Source organism: Plectropomus leopardus, chromosome 5 (assembly GCF_008729295.1).
Source record: "Plectropomus leopardus isolate mb chromosome 5, YSFRI_Pleo_2.0, whole genome shotgun sequence".
NCBI lineage: Eukaryota > Metazoa > Chordata > Actinopteri > Perciformes > Serranidae > Plectropomus > Plectropomus leopardus.
The window spans coordinates 14,562,554-14,583,244 of NC_056467.1; the positions used below are offsets into that span (position 1 = coordinate 14,562,554).

Consider the following 20,691-nt stretch of genomic DNA (forward strand, 5'->3'; position numbering starts at 1 on the left):
TTTGACAAAGCTTTACCAGTCCTCATTCTTTAGCAATAACATTAACACAGGTATTATTCCCAAGAGTAAAGTAAAAGACTGATAGTAAATAGTGTAAAGAGCTCATTCCACATCCTCAACAACAACTGCACACAAAGATCAATTTAGTTTTAAGTCATTAAGTCAAGTCATTCCTAATCCCGGTTTACAATGCCAGTTATTGCAGTAATAGTAAGTCTTATTTTTAATTACTTACCAAAACCAAATTCACAATGACCATGTTAATAAAGCAAACAGTGCCACTTTCAGGGATGTCTAAGTGTATATTTCCAGTTGAAGGACTGAGCTAGGTGTCTTGACAGTTGACACATTCCTTATAAAGAAAAAAAAAGATAGCAAAAGACAAGAAAGAGGAGGGGAAAAGAAAACTAAGAGACAAACTGCTCTCATTTAGTCCAGCCATCGGCTAAATCATTTTGACAGTAACCATGACAATGGCAACATATAAGTGCACTAATCTCCTCACCATGTCCTCCTGTTCCTGCTTGCTCTCTTTCACATACACACTCTCTCTTTAACTGCTTTACACATAAACCCTCCCTGTATCTCATCTTCTGTTTCTTCAGGCATCATATACATGACATTTCTGAGAGATAACACAGAGGAAAGGTGCGTTTTTATGGGAAAGTGGCAAGTGTATGCTGTTGTGACACAGTGACTGACGTAATGAGATGGAAAGGAAAGATTAGGCCAATAATGATAATGGAAAGAAGCAAAGATGGGAAAGAGTAAAAACTGTACTAATCTGATAGAAAGTATGAAAAGAGGGAAGGATAGTAGCTGAGAAATAACATGATATTTCTGTGGATGGCAGCCTACAGTGAGCACTGTAACTAGGACACACTGTCAGATGGACAATATTGACACATCTTTGTTAAGCTCCCATAGACTGGCCATTAATAAGTTACTTTTTCCACAACACATGCTCGTCTATTCATGATAGTACATTCACACAATGCATAGAGTACACTCACACATACCCAAATATATTCAGTACATACAGACAATGACACACCCAAAAGATTCTGCTTCAAATACAACTTCCAACACTTTAAAAAACACATGCAGGAGCGAGCTCTAAGTTCGTGTGAAAATTTTATGTACCTTTTTTTTTTTTACTATTATTTCCTGTTAGTCTATACTTTGGGCCATCACAAGATGATAACAAGCACTCCCAACTCTTTGCTGTCTGGTCTCAGGGGGCCCAAAACCCAAAATGTTTTTGCTGAAATGATATAAATGCAAATATTAAGTTACTACAATTGCATTAACAGTCATAATCAAGTGTGAAATTTGGCATGGGGTATCCCAAGTTTATAAGCTTTAATTTGAGCCCAGAAGCAAAGGTAATAAAATCCATGTTTGTGTAAAAGGAGCGGCTGGCAGGAGGGAATCATGGACAGAATGTATCTAGTTTAGCAGTTAGCAGCGAACTACAAAAAAGAAAAGAAAAACAGCTGAAAATGCCTACTGTTCACTTCCTGTATAAATGTAGAGCTAACCCATGTTTTTTTCTAAACCTAACCACCCCTGCCTTTGCTGTCTAATCCTAACCATGTGCTTTTGTTGACATCCCCGATCGTTGAGGAATCCCAGAGTGAGCAAATGCAGGAGGATACCTCGTCCATAATATATAGAGCAAAAGTCTGCTGAAAAAGTGGCGATATGTGACAACTTGGGATGAGAATCTGTCATCCTAGGATGAGATCAGCGGCCATATCACAGGTAAATGGTTGTTTTTGCCATGTTATGACGTAATTATTGTTTACAAAGTACTGCAGACACGTTATGTTACATGTCACACAAGAGACAGATTCTGTTGTGTTAAATGTCACACTCGTCACGCCTCGTTCCCTTTCAGAACACCAGCATGATATGTAAAATCACACATTGGGGCGGCATCATGCCGCCGTTATTTGATTCTGTATAAAAAAAATAAAGGCGATGTAATAATGGGACTTTGTTGTGGCCCTATCATGCAATCTCTAAAAAGGGCTAGGGGGAGTGTGACTTCATGCTCTGCTCAGGACACCATTACTTCACTGTATTGTTACATAGTGCATAGTTTTTGCTGCTATTTTCATGCTCTGAATATTGTATAGAGTCCCCTTTACTGAGATTCTATTGTTTCACAGATTATAATGTCCCCTCAGTGTATTATGCATCATCCCAACATCCTGTCTCAACAGGTACTACCACATCACATGAAGAGAATTTATGCATTTTGTGTCTACTGACCTTATAAACATCCAGAATACCACACTGGTAGTCGAAGCGTGTGTAAAGCTCATTCAGCATGGAGATGACCTGCATGGGTGTACACTGGGCACACACAGCAGTAAAACCCACGATGTCTGAGAACAGCATGGTAACATCATCAAATTTGCGAGCGGGCACTGGCTGACCCTGCCACAGTTTCTGAGCCACATCACCTGGAAATATGGAATAAAGGAGATCTACGGTTCTCCTCTTTTCCTCCTCCAGTGCCTGGTGAGTCCGCTCTAATGTGGCCTAGGAGAGAAGAGATGGAGATTAGGGCGTTTTGTTCTGTGTGCTTTGCTTTGATGAAGGCACTGATGACAACGACGAGGAGACGTGGGAGTACTGCACCAAATTAAAACTGCTGGTGCACAAAATGTATTTGTGTATTAATTTGATTTATTTTTGATTGTGTGTATCTGCATGCGTAATTGTGTCTGTGGGCGAGCTTCTTAATGCCAAATCTATCTGCAGCAGTGCTATACCATTGTTCAAGTGGGCAAGTCAACGAAGATATAGCTATTTATAACAGCGGCCTGAGGGAGTAGTTGCAGTGAGCGAGTGTTGCAGTGAGCAGATGCATAGGATTAGGTCAAGACTCAGTGATTTGCTCAAGGGTACTTTGAAAGCAAATTATAAGAGCAAGTCCCAGGAGCTACGTTCTTCCAGCCATCATGAATCAGTCAATGCGGTCGACACATTGGATTCAACATGTTCACTTTAGTGAGCTGCTCTGCAACTTGCATAATGTAAAACAAAATAAAGACCTACCCAACTCATTGAATATTGTACATTTTTTACCATTTCAAGTGTCATGGTCGCAGGTCGCCATCTGGTCATTTAGTGTATGTGGTGGCCTGTTAGTAGCTGGTAAGGCCTAGTGATAACCAAAACCCCTAAATCTAAGAACAACTCATTTTACCAGTACTACCAGTACTGTGACACAAGCTTTTGCCTATATGATCAGCTTACTGTACATTTAAACAGTTAAAATATATTTCAGCAAGTGGGATACATTATGTTCACTAAATTGACTGGGTTTGGACATATTCTCTGCACAGAACGTCTGCAGACAGCGCAGGTCACAAGGCAGCGCATGTGGTTCTATGAGGGTCCATGTTAGCATGGGAGGTGGGCTTAATGTCCTCCTAGTGCCAACATAGGGTGAAACTGAAACTAAGAAGACACTACTGGGTCCAGAGAGAATGTCTGTTATATATCAACTTGAAAAAAAACAGTGTTTTGGACTGGACTGGAGTATGGAACAAGAGATTGAAACATACAGTGCACTTGCTATGCATGTGCATACAAAAATGAGCTGCACACGGACATCTGCACGGGACCTGGGTGGATTACGACATTTCCACTACACGGATCAAAAGGGACAATTGCAGAAATCCACACATGGAAACTGTAAGTTGTCCCTTATGGCCATGACACACCAAACCGACGATCAGCCGGCCACCCATGTTGGGCTAACAGCAAGCATCGATGGCTTTTTTTCTGTCGATTCAGCACGTTCAAGCAGCGGTGGCCATAGAGCTCCTTAGTGAATGAAATCACTATTATTGGCAGTTTAGCTCAGCACACAAGAAGACAAATGGAAGTGAAAAAATGTAAACAAAGTACTAAAGTCTGAGGGAGTGAGGTTGAAACAAACTTATATAAGGTAAGCTTGCTTGTTTCCTGATGGTTTGTGTTGTTGTTCACTGCAACATGGTAAATATGCTGTTCTTTCAACTGTTATGCTGTTCATCAGATGTGTTGTTAATGTGATAACTAGCATCATGGCGGTCTTCTGGCTTCCCGTTTTGAATGATGAATACAGGCGACGGTCTGTTGGTATGGAGGAGCATTTCCCTTCACACAGGCACAGAATGTACGTATGTGCTAGTTAACCGCCGGTTTGGTGTGTTCATGTGCAAATTTTTGGCTGAGACAAGGGGACGAGAAGGGACCACAGCAGGGGGTTATCGTCACTGTTAGTTCTCTGATGTCGGTTTTGTGTGTTTTACAGAAAGAGGCCACAAAGAAGCAAAACATCTGACTAGCTGCCGATGATTTTCTCACTCAAGTTTCTTTAGTTGTTATGCACCTTGAATATACCCAGAATTAACAAGCAACCACTCTACCTTAAGTTTGTCCATTCTCTTCTTCAGGCCATCCTGGGCCTTAGCCTGCTCCCCCACCAGGATAACGTCCCGCGTGGCATCATGGATGGGGATGTCTGACAGATGGAGGCCCCTGCCCATCAGCTCCTCCAGCTTATCAACACGGGGCGAGCCCAGAAACATCAGGGAGCAGGACTCCGGCACATGGATCATCTGACCCTTCAACTCCATGACCTGATGGGAAGAGCAATGAAATGGGAAATAAAATGTGGATTTTCACTTGGACAAAGTAAAAACGTTACAGACAATCCTGATTATATGCAGATTGTAGAAATACACTGAGCCAGAGGGGAGGGGGAATGGAAAACAGATTTAGACAGCATGTTCATAATTAGCTTTTTGTTATTATGGATGTCATGTCCACCTGATACTTGCTTTTCTCGAACCAACATGCTCCAACACAGGACATTGAAAATAACGACATATCACTGTATTTTCTTCAATGATTTCTCTCGACAAGGATGTCGATGTATGTATAAAGTGTAAATCAAGAATGACACTTTTGATCTTTAATGCTGACTGACAGAAACTTGACTTCTTGAATAAATGTCTAATGAAATATGTAATAATCTAATATAATATAATAATAAAATATCGCAACATTTTAATTTTCTCCAAAAGGCCTGGCCCTAGCTGTACATTTAGTTGATAGTAGATTTCATTTAGTAACGCAAGGTCTAATATATAATGCATTGCTGACCTGTATGGAAAGAGCCTGTGAAAACTGGATAAACTGGCGACCTGGTTATCAAAGAGAAAATCCTGTCATCATCATAATGTCACTGGTTTGACCCACATAGTCTTTCCGAATGTTCAAGAGCAACAGATGCTTGAACTTGGATTGTATACTGTACATTTGTAATGTTTTGAAAATTAAGCATTCACGCTGCCGCAGATCTACCAACAATACAGTATTACTGCCAACAGTATTTGCAAAATATGAATAAGAATTGGTTTCACGACCTTATCGACATTTTGCTCATAAGCACTTAAACATGATGACAGTATGTGCACATACTGCTGAATATCCTTAACAAAAGTGTGAGGAGTACAAACTAAACAGGCTGCCTCTTATTCCTTTCAGATATAGAGGAGAGAGATTGAAATGGGCATGGGTGGCTAATTACCCAGATGTTGAGGGAAGAAATTGCTGGCCTTCTGAATATGTCTCTTAGCTGTTTCACAGTGTTGCCAACGAGAAGCCCTGTGGATAAGCCATTCCAGTCTTTCTCCATAGGTACGATTTCTCTTTCTTCTGCTAAGTCCTTGCCCCTGTTCTATTCTTTTCTTTAGTTTCTCTTTCTCGCCCCATCTTCTCCTGTCTTTCGTTGCTGCCTTATCTCTCTCTCTCCCACTCTCTCTCTCTCTCTTCAATTTCTTCTCTCTCTCTGTCTCCATAGTGTCAGATAGATTATTCCGCCAGTGAGCACACTGCAGCCCTGTTTTATTTATAGCACAAGGCTCTCCTAGGTCTGCATAATACATACAGTCTACACACACACACACACACACACACACACACACACACACACACACACACACAGATTTGTTCAGTAGTAAAGCAGGCACAGTTATTCTACATTACTGTAGCACATTTGCCTGTTTGTCTACAGTATGTCTAACATCTGCACTCAGTCACACCAGCACAGCAGTAGTCATTATGTCATATGGGAGTTTAAAAAACAGTCATGTGAGTACACCCACTCAAAAGCTCATTTATGATTGGAATTTACCCAAAAGTATTAACTGAGATCTTGGAACACAGCAACATAACCACAATGGACAGATCTCACAAGAGACTGTTCCCTCCTGCCTCAAGACAGCCATCATCATCCCTGTACCTAAAAAGTCTGCTGTGCCTGGTCTTAATGATGACCGCCCTGTGGCTCTTACCCCCATCCTGATAAAGTGCGTTGATAAACTGGTTCTCCAGCACATCAAAGACAATATCCCTGCCAGCCTGGACCCTCACCAGTATGCATTTAGAACCAACAGATCCAGAGAGGATGCCAAATCTACTGCTCTTCACTCAGTCTTCACTCACCTGGAGAATAAGAACAGCTACATCAAGATGCTGTTTGATGACTTCAGCTCAGCATTCAACACAATCTCTCCCATGAAGCTGAGTGGAAAACTTAACACTCTGGGCTACAGTACAACACTATGCAACTGAATATTGGGCCTCCTCACATGCTGACACAAGAGAGTTGGATTGGCAGTCACACCTCCTCTACATTAGTGCTTAATACCAGAGCCCCCCCATGGTTGTGTGCTCAGCCCCCTTCTTTTCACACTGTACTCCCATAACTGCACTCCCAGACATCAGGAGAACTCTATTGTGAAGTATGCAGACCGCAGCACCATCATCGGCCGTATTATAATGATGAGAGTTCATTAAGGGAGGAAATCGACAATCTTGCAGAGTGGTGCACAGAGAACAACCTACTGCTCAATGTCAGTAAATCCAAGGAGCTGATTGTTGATTTTATAAAGAAGGAGGCAAAGAAACACACACCCCTGTCTACGTGGGTGGAGCTGAGGTGGAGCAGGTGAACAGCTGTAGATTCTTTGGACTTAACATCACTGAGAACCTATCTTGGTCATCACACATCACCACCCAGTTTAAAAAAGCACAGAAAAGACTCTACTTCCTACAAAAAACATAGGAAGAATAAATTCCAGAGCAAGATCCTGGTTAACTTCCACAGAGAGCAATAGAAAGCATATTGACTGGAAACATTACAAACTGGCATAGTTTGTGCACGGCCCAGGACAGGAAGGCTCTACAGAGGGTGATTAAAACTGCCCAGAACATCACTGGTTCCCATCTATAGAGCGCCAGTGACCTCAGTGAAGTGGGATGTCTGCACAGAACCCAAAGGATACCGAAAGACAGAAGCCACCCCAGCCACAGTCTGCTCACCCTACTGCATCTGGGAAAAGATACAGAAGTATCGGCTGCCGAACCACCAGACTACAGAGAAGCCTCTCAGGCTGTGAGACTCCTCAAGTCCTCCTTCAACACCAAAAAGATGTAGTAGGATTTATTTAATGATAACAATGATGGCCAAGACTGCGAAAATAATATCTATCTGGTCTTCTAAATCGTTCATTTACAAAGGAGAAAAGAGCATAAAAAAAAGATTGGTTCTTTTCTGTTTATTCTTGTATCCCTCTGTGGGTTGCAACTCAATATCAGGAGGATGTGTCTGATATTTTGTACATTAGTGTGTGTTTGTGTGTGCGTGCACATATGATAGACAAGATAAATGTGATTATGTGGAATGAGACTGTATTCACAGGTTAAGTATATGTAGGGCTGTATCCGACTTTGAATTATGGTAACTTGAATCAGATTTGGCTGTTCAATATTCAACTATTTGCTACTTTTTTCCAAGTAAAGCAAGAGTTTGAACAACGTTCAGCGGGACGCTTCGGGTGATAGTGGCATTTACATAACATAGTAAACAAGCTAACTACTCTGACGATGGGTCAGTTATGGGCAACAGCATTTTTTGCAGACACTAGATATCAAACAAAAGCCAGGGGCTGTATCATATTAAGTTGCAACAACCTTTAAATACACTACTACTTCAGAAGGCAAAAAAATATTTAAGATTTGTAAATCTGCATTTTCTAGGGTAGCGAAGACATGCCCTGCCCTACTCTGCCTTGCTTATCCTCGAGTGGGCTTGCCCTAACATTCTTACCTTAACCCTGACCAATCCCACTCCTCTTGCCTGACCCTAACCAACGCAAATGAACAAGGCAACAAGTATTAGTCTCTTAGAGGGAGTGGAGGGCAAAGTATGCATTTGCAATCCTAGATAACACAAATGCCTCTCCTATTTAAGTTATATGCCTCCATGTACACAGCAGTACCAAAGAGCGCTCACTCTGGAGCTAAAAACTTGGGGACCGTAACAACCTGAAAAGTACACTAAACTCTGACTTGCAAATAAATGAAAAAATAACAAAGAAACAACTGCTGAATGTGAAGTGATCTCAGTCAATGGAGATGTCTCCAACTAATGATTAAAATCCCCAACTTTCAGGGGACACTCCCAAGAATTTTCAGTTTGCTACAATCAATATGACCAACAATGTAGGCTGTGCAGCTGGGCCTTGCAACCTGCCTTGCAACCTGCCTTGCAACCTGCCTTTGCAAGGCCCAGAATTGCTATGTACACTTTTACTTGGCAAACACCAGCTGGAAAAATGCAGGTAACCCTTAAAAAGACCTGAATTTATGGTGTCACTAAGAAGTCTAGACTAAGTCATTGTCTGTGCAGACTGTGCCTCAAATGTGTGTTGCATTGCAGCATCAGGACCAGCAACTTCATCAAGCCATCCTTGAGGACCAGCATAGCTTTTCAGGACTGCAAGACAACTGCCATTTAGGTTCAAAGTTGTTCACTGCTGTGCTATTTTGTTTTTATGTAACTGTTTCATTGCTTTTTCCTGTTACACAACGAAGGTCAAAGTTTCCATCTAACAACTGTTGTTGTTTTTTTAATTATGTACAGTTGGTATAATTATACCAGTGTCTCACCACCTTACTCTCAGTGTCTGTCTATGTTTCTCTGTCACCTTTCTTTTCTGTCTTATTCCGTCACATACTCTCCCTCACACACACACACACACACACACACACACACACACACACACACACTGATGCACTGATGCACGGATACAGACATACATTGACGCACACATACACACATCCCTGGAGGCACTTGTGTTGGCCTAGTTGTGCGTCTTTGTTAAACTCAGCACTCTCCTCTCCTTCTGCCTGCATCTCTGTCATCGCAGTGCAGAGGAAGAGGAGGTGAGTGAACAAAGATGGAATGAAGGGCAAATTGAGCATAGTGGCTAGGAGAGAAAGCAACATGGAATGAGGGGGAAGGGTGGGGGAGATGGGTTACAGAAAAAGTAAAGTGGGAAGGAAAAAACAAAAACAAAAACAAAAGAGAGAAATAATAAGACTGTAGAAATAGCTTAATGTTAAAGGTAAAGAAAAACAGAGAAAGAAAAAGAAGACTGCCGAACTGAACTTAAGGGAGGAAAAGAAACATGGTAAAATGTATTTTATAAAAGCAGATAAGAATGCAGCAAACTGTAAGCAAATGCCTGTCTTAGTCAGTGTGCATTAGTGGGTTTTTTTTGTAGCACGCTGTTACACATTTACACTGAGCCCTTGTTCAAGGTCACTGCATCATCACCACGAGGAAATAACATGTTTTTCAAGGTTGTTCTGCACCTGAAATTCCTGAGAATTGTTCACAAATCAACTTGTAGGAAGGCTTATAATGCATTATATATATCAAGGCATGGAAACAGAGTGTAGCTGAAACATAAAAAAAGATATTTTTTTAGTGGTAGCCTGGTTAGAAAAAATCAACAAATTATGAAATAAAAATCTACTCTTGCTTTATTTTCTTTAAAAGATACACTGTAAGTGGGATTATCTCTTCACTTACACATGATTTTACCAAGTAAACATGAGTCTTTTTCCTGTACATAAAGCACATACAATAAAATGCACATTTGGGATCAAAGCTATGTTCACACAAACACTGTATATGTGTAACACACTGTATGTATCCACTTAAACAGTCAATGTGTAGCTACTTCAATAATGACAAAACCAGCAGGCACCATGCTTTTCCAATCTAAGATAATTAATTGATGATATGTCAGCAAAAGTTTTATTTGTTTATTAAATTTCTTTTTTTTTTTTTTTTTTTTTTTTTTTGGGGGGGGGGGGCTTAAAGTTAAATGCTAATTGCTAAAGTTAATGTGCACAGTGTTAATTTAGCAGCTTTACACATCCTTCAACTGAAAAAAGTAAGTCATTTACAAAATAGTAAGCACATTTTGACTCGCACAGGATGCAAAACCAAGTCTCCTGTGTGAAAGCCCTGTACTTAACCCACTCATCCAACACGTTAAACGCTTCCATGGACTATGTTGCTCTTTTAGTCATGTCACCAGACATTCTAGCAGTACATATGTGAGTTTTATGTGAGCTGGTAAATTTAACACTAATATCCGAGATTGGCTAGAACTAGCCCTAACTATGACCTTTTTACCCTAATGCTAAGTGCCTGCGACCTACACTTGTCAACACAACAAGTGCTATTTAATCAAAGCATGCACTTTTTATCTTATTCGGATCAAGCTCAACTTTTGTCTTGAAGGTTTGTGACTTGCCCTTAAGAATCTCCTTTCTGCCATTTGACTTCTATGGTCACTCTAGCCACTTTTAAACTGCCTGTTCAAGGCTTGAATACCGCACCATTATGCCGCCTCGCCATTCTATATGTAAGGTCGATGAATGAGGGGACAAAGTTGTCTCAAATTTAAGCTGCCACAGGAAGTAGTAAGAATGCCGAAATGGTGCCTTTACAGGACAGACGGCAGGACAGGATAATAGGCAGGATGAGTGTGACATTTTGACAACATGTTATGCATGTGACCCTCCACGGGAGATTTAAAAAGTAGCTGTCAGCAGTTAGCAGGTAACTAAAAAAAAAAAAGAACAGAATCCATAAATGTACACAAATTGTGAAAACAATGAGATACGGTGTTCCTCACCCTCCAAGCAGAGGACAAGTTCAGCCGCCATGTAACAGAGACAGTAAATGGTTGTTATTGCCATGTTATTGTTTATAAAGCCAAGCCAATGCGTGTGTTTTATGTCAAACAAGACGCTGACACTGTTATGATCAACACCATGCCTGTTACGCCCCTGGATGTATCAAGACACCACTTGTTTTGGTTTCGCAGTGCTTAAACCATTTTAACTTCACTCACTGCAGCAGAATTATGCCACCGTCGCTTGGTTCTGTGTAAAAGTGCAAAGGAGGCATAAAAACGGGACTTAGTAGCGGCCTAATAGTGCGATCTCTGTGTAAAAAGGGGGCTTCTGTGTGCATATTTGTGCATTTTGTGTTTATGCTTGGTTGAGGTTTGTATTATACTGCACAAGTTTATGCAAATGTTGTTATGCCTCACAACAGTGTATTATTAAATAATGTAATAACAAGGCACACGCTGTGATGCTCACATTGTACATACTGAGATCATCTAAATGTACAGATTCAGGTTGCTATCGCCATAGGCAAACAAAGAGCTGAAGGTGGATGAAAAGGCGAGAAGGGAGAGGGAAGGAGATAAAACAGCCGAAAAGGCCAGAGGTGAAAATGGATGGGGGGGGGTAAAAAGGGGCACAAGGGGGGTGGAGACACCTGGACTTAGCAAAAAAAAAAAAAAAAAAGATGGAAAGAAGGAAATCGGGAGGTGGAACAGAGAGCTAATGGATTGTCTTTTGTGAGCAGACTCTGGCATGTCAACACACTCTCATTTGCATGAACAAGCACTGAGCAGCAAAGAGTCAATGAGTCAGCCTCTCACATCCCTCTCTGCCTCACACACACACAGACACAGACACAGAGAGAGAGAGAGAGACACACACACACACACACACACACACACACATAATGCTGCAGTGCTCTTATCTTGTCAGACCCTGGCTATATTGTGCTTTACTCGTACATCCCACTCATGCAGTAAACGCACACACTCACTCACACACCATGTAGCCTAGTTAAACACTACATTACAAAAACAGTTCAGACATTTGTATGGAATGTGCTTGTATGTTGCTGTTTCAGATGAAAATGTCCATAGAGGCTTCAAAATACTAATGAACTATTTCTAAAAACTTATGTGAAGTGATGTAAATTCATTTTGTACATGAGTCAGAGGTTGATTATGAGTCTTCGGAAAATATACGCTTGTCATTTTGCAGTATCTGTGAATACAATGAGGAAAAAAAACACTGACATTGTTTAAAGCAACTGGGTACAGGTAATCAATAAATAGGACTGTTTGAGCCACATTTAAATGAAATCCTTCAGGATTATTTATAATCTTACAAGAGAGAAACATATTCCTGTTGCTTTTGGAAACTCAGTTATGGAGGAAAAAAACAGTCCACTTTATGTGAAGTAGAAATAGCATCAAACAGCTTTGGTGAATATATTTCTTTCACACAGTAGACGTCATGCAGTTTGATCATTCTTTTTTCCTTTCATGCAAAAATAATATGTTTTTCACCGTTGACATACTGATGATACCTTTTGGTCCAGTTTTAGAGCACAATATCCTTTAGCAAGTACTGATCAACCCTATAGTGTAGATATGCCAAAATGCAAAATAATAAAGAAAATGTTAGTTTTTAAATATCAAATATATAGGGCATAAGACCACATGCACAGCCAAGCACCAGCTAAGCCAACATTTAAGGGAGCCAGACTGGCTACAGTTGCTACAGGATGCATAGCTGACAGTGCTCAGGCACAACAGTGAGGCAATATTGCTAAGTGAGTTTCATGACTGCAGTAGCAGAGACTTGTAGTCACCAGACACACAACGTCTTGGCTTTAGGCTCCTCACCTGGCTGTTCGAAAGATCCAGGGAATATAAACGTCATGGGCAATGCCCAGTGCTGTGTTTGTATTTAGGTTTCAAAGAAATAAATGCTTGATGGTATTCTACAGGGGTCACATCTATTCATGCAGTTTGTTATACATATGTCAAGACATTTTATTCTCTTTATCTTTGCTTGAACAATCAGACTAAAAATATGTTCATTAGCCTACTACCTACTGGTGTCTCCTCGCCTCTATGCCTCTCTTGAATACCCCTTTGTATTTTCATTCTCTGTATTTGTTAAATCTATCAAAAGTAGCCAGGGACAAAGAGGGCAGTGATTTTCAAAGCATCTTCCACTGAACAGACACACCATCACAGCAGTGATTTATCTACAAACAGATCAAAGGTGGTGCTTATGTCAAGATTGTCTTTGTACCTGGACATGCAGGTGCATACACACAAACACACACACACACACACAAACAAAGCTCATTCACCATCCCTACAAATGCAATACAGAAATATTTGTTATACAAAAAGTATGACATTGCAAATTTGAACATCCCGATGGTTCCTTAAGCAGGTATTTATCAGCTTTCACAAATCTTTCTTGTCCTCAGTCGCCCTTTTTAACTAGCCTATTACAGTGGGTACAAATATCCAAGAACAAGCCACTTTGTCAGCAACTACTAAGAATCAGCTGAAGCTAAGACAACTGCTAGTCGAGGCTCCAGCTCCACACATATTGTTCACTTAGACTTTCAGAGCCATAAAAAAGCACTGACTCATCCTCAACTATTTTTTTTGACTTGATGACCCAAAGAGTCTGGGAGCTTTTAGATGTTTACAGCAATGCCATCACTACATAGGAAGCAGGTGTGATTCATGGATTCTCTGTCTTATTCATCCTGTTATTTTTAAGATAAAGAAAATATTATCATCCAAGTAAACCTTCATCCACAACGTGGGCCAAACAAACAGCATTCAGTATTTACATTTTTCATGTTATACATCGGGTAGGCTAAATTTCACTGCGTCATAAAATTAAGGTGTTAATTTGTTATTATGTCTGATAACCAATAAAAATTTATGCTTATTTCTGGCTAAGTCATTGTTTTGCAAGTCACAAGTAAGTCTTGGCACTCAAGTCCAAAGTACTTAACTTTGAGTTTTTAATTTTTGAACAAGTCATATTAAGCTCCTTATCAATCACTATTCTGAGTATATGGGTAAATCTTCTCTTTCAGAGGTGAGAAGACTAAAATAAAATATACCTCATTCGGGTATAAAAAAGAAAACAAACATTACATTATGTTAATTATGTTAATATTAGTTGATTCAGGAAATGATGGAAAATCAATTGATTTATGACAAATCTTTTAAACAACATATTTCTTTGGGCTTTGCGGAAGTATTTTCGAGTTAAAAAGCTCAAGTCCAAGCAAAGTCACGACTAACTGATGTGTAAGTCCAGGCCTATTTGCAAGTCTTTCTTTTTTTTCCAAGCTGAATTGAAAGTCATGACATTTGTGACTCAAGTCTGACTCAAGACCAAGTCATCATCTTTCATTAACTGTCCACAAAGCTGACTTGATAAATCAGTGAGTCTGGGTTTGTTCAACAACTCATCAGTTAAACAGGTCACGATAAAACTTTATTGCATGTATTTTCTCTAAGTTCCTTGTATTTTTTTTAAACTTGCTGTGTATTGGGAAATGACATTAAAATCTGGTCCAGCCAGTGTAACATGACAAGCTAATGTGTGTGTCAAAACCTGCTCTACTTCTGTTTGACAGATAAAGCAAGACTAGGAAAAGAGGATTCACATTAAGGATACAGGAAACTGTGGTGTAAGGCAAACACGATGAACAAGAAGATGCACTAGTTAGAGGAGAGTTTTTGACAGTGCAACCTGTGTAAACTCCCCTGTGTGCTGACCACAGTGTTCACACTGAGTGGAGACACAGAGAGAGATACGATTTGACCTTTCCTTTGGATGTCTTGCACAGCCCATGGGCGAAGAGAGGAAGGAAGTTAAACTGAAAATCCACTACAGGCCACTTGAATACACACACAGGCACACACACACAGGGTGCAGCACAGCAGGGTGCTCTTTTGTGGCCTCTTTACGTTGGCCTGTCGCCTTCTCTTGCTGCCCTTTCTAGTGAAAATGTCAGCCTGTCTTTCTCCCTCTCTCTCCCTTTGTTCTGCTTCTCTGTCTAGGTGACACAAGATTCATATGGGGAAAAAAAAGAAAAACAATGTCCACCCACCCTGCTCCATAAACACACACTGCACCACAAATCCTTCAAGTTTCTAAGTTAAACTTCAGCAGTGCCAGGTCCGATCACTGGTGACACAAACAGAAAAGGCAGCGATAATGACTCACTGAAACCAGCATGAAGTGCATTTTTTAACCAGCGGTCTGTGGATAGGAGAGGTGAGAACGACAGATACAAGGCCAACACAGAAAACCATAATACTGATCCATCAGCTAACAATCCTCTAACTGAGCTTTCTGTCAGTAACCTACGAACATTGCCAACCCCACTTACTGGACACAAATGGTTATTTTGAAAGCACTTTGTTGTTAACAGTGTTAAGAGCCAAAAACACATACTATTTTACTTAGACAGGCTACTGTAACATATGATGAATGTAATTAATATATCAAAAAGCAAAGAAAATTATTGTGTCTTGTAATTTTATACTGAGGTTAAAAGTAAACAATAACTATTGGATGAGAAACCTCATCTTCACTTGGTATTTAACTTCCTGAAATATGAAGGATTACATTAAAATTACAAACTACATTTCCTCTGATCCACAAAAATCCATCACATCCTGTAAAAGCTTACTAGAAGTTAAAACATATTACATATATTTGAGTGGTTCGTTCATTGCAATGAGCATAAAATATAATCCAACAAATGACACAAGGTGAGCCAGAAAAAGCAGAGTCAATTCTTATCAATAAGCTCTAATAAAAAACTGGAAATCCTGGAAAGCCTCAGAAAAGATAAAGCATTTTTAACCAATTGTGGATTTTTTTCCCTCTTTTGACAACTTCAGCCGTTTCTAAATTCATCTGAATGCATAAGAGGGAGACAATGTAAAAGCTGGTAATATCTGAGAGGAGAAATGGGAAAACATTGTGAGAAAAAAAGCAGCTGAGAGGGTGAGATAATGATAGTGAATTTATGAGAGACACTGACAGAGAGGAGATGACCGCAAAAAGAGGAGATGTATTGTAGTGGTCCTTGAGGTCTGACTGTGAATAGGGAAGTCCTGCAGCTATACTTCTGAGGGCAAGTGGGCTGTGGGCATCGCAGTGCCTTACTATGTGCATATATGCTTGTGTGGAGAATTTGTTCAGCCACATAATTTGTGTTTGGCTGTCATCTGTTCAGATTTGTGCATAAAACCATTGGGTTTTTTTGGACAAAGCAACACCAAAGTCACCCAAGTGTGAGTTCTGTGTTCACCAAGATGAATATAGTAGCACTGCACACACACCACAGTGCAAACAGCCTTCATGAGAAGAGTCCATATGAGTTTTGGGACATACTAACTACCACTTCTAATCTCATTAAACCAGGGATAATGTAATTTTTAAAAATGTTATTTAAATATAATTATAATAAGAGAGCTGCATAAATTAGTTGATTGATGGGTTGTTTGACAGAAAATGGAATGACAACTATTTAATTGACTGAATACCCTTTCAGTATTTTTCAAGCAAATTCTCAAGATATTTGCTTGTTCCAGATTCTCAGATGTTTTAATTGTATGCTTTTCTTTATCATGCATGTATATTAAACTGGATATTTTTGGGTTTGGGACTGTCAGTCGTATAAAACAAGACATTTAAAGACATCTTCATGGGCAGATAATTATTTTCACTATTTCCCTACATGTCATAGACAAAACCTTTTATCAAATATGAAATTATGGTTGATGATTAATTGATAATAAAAATAACCACTAATTAAAGCCCAGTAGGCCTTACATGCAATATTTAGATTTACACAAGATATATTACCATCTGTTATCCTGAACATAAGACATTCTCTACAGCACTAAAATAACATAAACTGAAACGAAGCAGCAGCCCACCTTAATCATCTTGTATCTTGCCATAAACTATAACTAACTGCCTGACATTATCTGAGAGGCCTAATTGTATCAGGGTTGTTTAACAATGTCCTTTCACTGGTTTGTGTACCATGTGAGTATGCTAGCTGTCTGTGGGTTCTGTTTACGTGCCAGGCCAAAGACTACTGCAAACACCACGATGACAGGAAAACATGACATGACAGGACTTCTAACGGCACCATCTGCCTTTGGCTGAAGATCTCTGGTGCTGTTTATTCACATCTTGCCACTCTGTATGATACATAAAATAATATCATTTTCCTATTCAGAGAGACCATCTCTCCATTGGTGAGCCAATTTTGCGCCACTATGAATTGGCACAAAATGAGATGAAAGTATGATTTACCTTCATACCACCCTTTTCATATATCATTCATATTCAGCCATTTTTTTTTTTGCTCATAGTGATGCCTACATGAGCAAAAAATAGTAGGTGTGTTTAGAAATGCCAAAATAGTCTGTGTGCTTAAGACCTAGACCTTTGTGCAGGTCACTCTCAAAGAAGCTTATTTTACCTGGTTCACTCACAGAGCTAGACCAAATGCCTTTAACAGAAGCATAGCACAAGAAGAGAGAAACACGGATGTAAAAACAAATCCTCAAATGCCTCAACAACCACTAAATGCTACAACTGTGAGGAATGGTGTTCAACTAAAGACTGAGAGCTGCCTCAGAATCGGCAGGGCTAGCAATACAATATATACAGTGGTAGGAGAAACAGTGATTTTAAAAGTTGTTTGTCAGCCTAGCCTAAATGATGGGCCTTCCTATATGAAAGTAAGTGCAACTAAACTTAGTCAAATGTCTCACACATCTGCTCCAATGGGGGCTTTGCAATACAAATATTCTATAATATTTTGAATGTGCCACTTGAGGCATACCTAACTCACTACCCCACCCCACCAAACAAACGCACGCACGCACGCACACAGAGCACAGCGGCTAGACTGATCTATCTCCTCTCTGTCAGTTCTATTTAGCATCAGGGTGTTTAGCGCTGACACTAAGAGCCTGCGGAGAGCATCCAATCAATAAAGAACTGGATATAGCATACAACTCAGATTGATTAATTGTTTCTGGCAAATTGGAACCAATTCAAACCTCATTCCTGCCATGCAAAAACATCACAGGCATGCCGATGTGGAGCATTATTCAATATAGACAGAGTGCCATCAATGGTAAAATAACAGTACTGATACAGTGTTTTTGTACTTATTTTCCAGTACAGGAAGTTCTGTACTTTTTGACAGTGACATGGAGTACTCTCAGTTGTACATCCTATAATAACAAAGATATAGTTATAAACCAAATTAGCAATTATTACATGTGCAAAATCTGTGGATGTTATGGTGAAACTTACTGTAGCGATTTCATTAACATTTTTATGACCTAGGGGATACGGATGCTGATACTTTATATTTTTATAACCAATTTGTGAAAAGACGCCAAAAATGAATTGTCCTACTTGCACATATCGGCATTGCCAAAGTCTGATAGCCTGTAGATTCTTACTGTCCCAAAACTAAAACAATGACATGCAATAACAATGAGCATAACCAGTGTAGTTTTCTTCTTTCAGCACTCTAAACACTGAGCAATCTGTCCGACATGGAGATACACTCCAGTGATCAAATATGGGGTGGCAGAGACATTTTTCAAATAAATTACTCCAGTCATGTTCATTTGAGAAACAAAATATGTCACCTATTGCACAAACCTAACTCTTTAATGTGTTTAAAAAATTCTCATGGTGCAGTGGCTTGAACTATATCCATATGTGGCTACACAACCAATACTTGTTTCTAGGATAAATTCATTGCTGGTTTTGGTCTCTTTGGGATTTCACCACCTTAGAATTACAAAGTTCTATCTGCATTCAGGGCAGATCAAATTCTCTTTGATCTTTTATTATTGCCAAACAGTGAAAATGACATGAACCATTTTTTTTACTAAAGAAAAAAGTCCAAAAATGCATACAACTTAAAAAAAACATAACATAATTGTATTGTATTAAATAAGAAGATGTCACAGAATAATTAATAACTCAAATTTGACAAAAATTTCAGATAGAACATTATTATTCTAAGACTACGATTTGTTGATAAATAAAAGATACCAGCAGTCTTATATTTTAACATTTGAAAACAAATTTTCTCTATACTGTGTGGTAATATGTAAGATTTGTGTAGCAGTGTCATGTCTGTTAGGTATTACATCTTTACCTTCTCCTTGGTGCCAGCCTGTGTGGTATCGGGCCTGGTACGGATGGTAAACGGCGATGCAAGCCTCAGCAGGATTCCCTGGAACGAAGGCTCCATTTTGGGTGAGACAATCTCAAAACAGTCCCTGAACGACAGGCTCCGGTGAGGCTCAATGCGAGCCTGTCTCCTCAGTCCTTCTCCGAGCTGCAGTAGCTCCATGCAAGGCCCCAGGACAAGGTGAAACGGGAAGGCACGGCAAAATGTCGCCAGGCCAATGCGCAGATCACTGGGGTTTGTGGAGAGTGAGAGAGGGGGACGTTTAGAGCTCACTGAGGCAGCATTTGGGAGAGAGGAGATGGAGGGAGGACTTGTCTCCTGGATTTGGAAGGATATGCAAACTGTGGGAACAGAGGTTGGAAAAGGAGAGGGAGGGGACGGGGATGAGGAGGGTGAGGCAGTGGGGGACGCAGTTGGGGTGGGGGTGGTGGATTCACCGTCTGTGTGTTCTGTATCTTCATTAGGCAATAAGGGAGTTAGAGGTGGCACCTCTTCCACCTCAACCTCTGAATGAAAGATTCGCCTGGCAACAGCTCTGATCAACCCTGGCATGACCAATCCAACAACAGGGGCAGGGTTGAAACAATGAAGAAGCAACACCTTCCCTTTCCCATCTCTTTCTCTGCGCTCTCCAACTTTGTCCAATTTTCTTCTCCCCTTCTCCTCCTCATAGGGATCCTTGCACTGGAAGGAGGGGCTCTCTGATGAGGCACGGCGCCCCGTGGAGGTGCGAATGTGTTCCAAAATAGTGTCAAAGCCATTGAAGAAGTCCTGGAGGTTGCCGCCTACGGCCCGCAGCACTCGTTCATTTTCTTCAAAGCAGAGGCCAAAGAACTCCTCTCCGAAATGCTCTCGCAGCTCACAAAATGGGACTCCTGCGAGAGAGAGGATGCAAAACACTGATGTCAGCGGTGCAGACTAGCACTCTTATGAGGATAAACAAATTATCAACGTCATAGAATGATACACAACAGTACACCTAACCTGCCCACATGCACACAATCAAATATGCACACTGAAAAAACCTTCACATGAGTATGAGATATAAGACTGAGGCGACATGTCAATAAACCTGCACTTGAACGCTTAGCCTGCCTGTATAGAATAATTTCCGGTTACCACTGCCTTACATACAGTAAAGCCAAGTATTACCTCTGCTCCATAATACATTTGACTACAGCAAAAATAATCTTAAGCATAATCAACCAAAGAATAATACTGTTCAAAGTAATCAAACATCAAAGCCTCGCTGAAATAATGAATACTGATGTAGAAAATAATCATGTCACTTGCCTACAAATAGAATTTTATGAAAGAAATGGGATTAAAGGATTAAAACTGACATTTAATAGAAATAAAACTTGACACCA

At 40.1% G+C, this 20,691-nt stretch overlaps 1 protein-coding gene across 1 annotated transcript in view; it reads right to left on the reverse strand.

Annotated features, from left to right (window-relative positions):
* gucy1a2 (guanylate cyclase 1, soluble, alpha 2) overlaps positions 1-20,691 on the reverse strand; it is a 47,322-nt gene that overhangs the window by 10,438 nt on the left and 16,193 nt on the right. The window contains exons 4-6 of the mRNA XM_042486715.1: positions 19,286-20,196; positions 4,431-4,643; positions 2,278-2,550 (exon numbers count right to left, since the gene is read on the reverse strand). Of these exons, the coding sequence (XP_042342649.1) occupies positions 2,278-2,550; positions 4,431-4,643; positions 19,286-20,196 (1,397 nt within the window). The remainder of the gene's footprint in view (positions 1-2,277; positions 2,551-4,430; positions 4,644-19,285; positions 20,197-20,691) is intronic.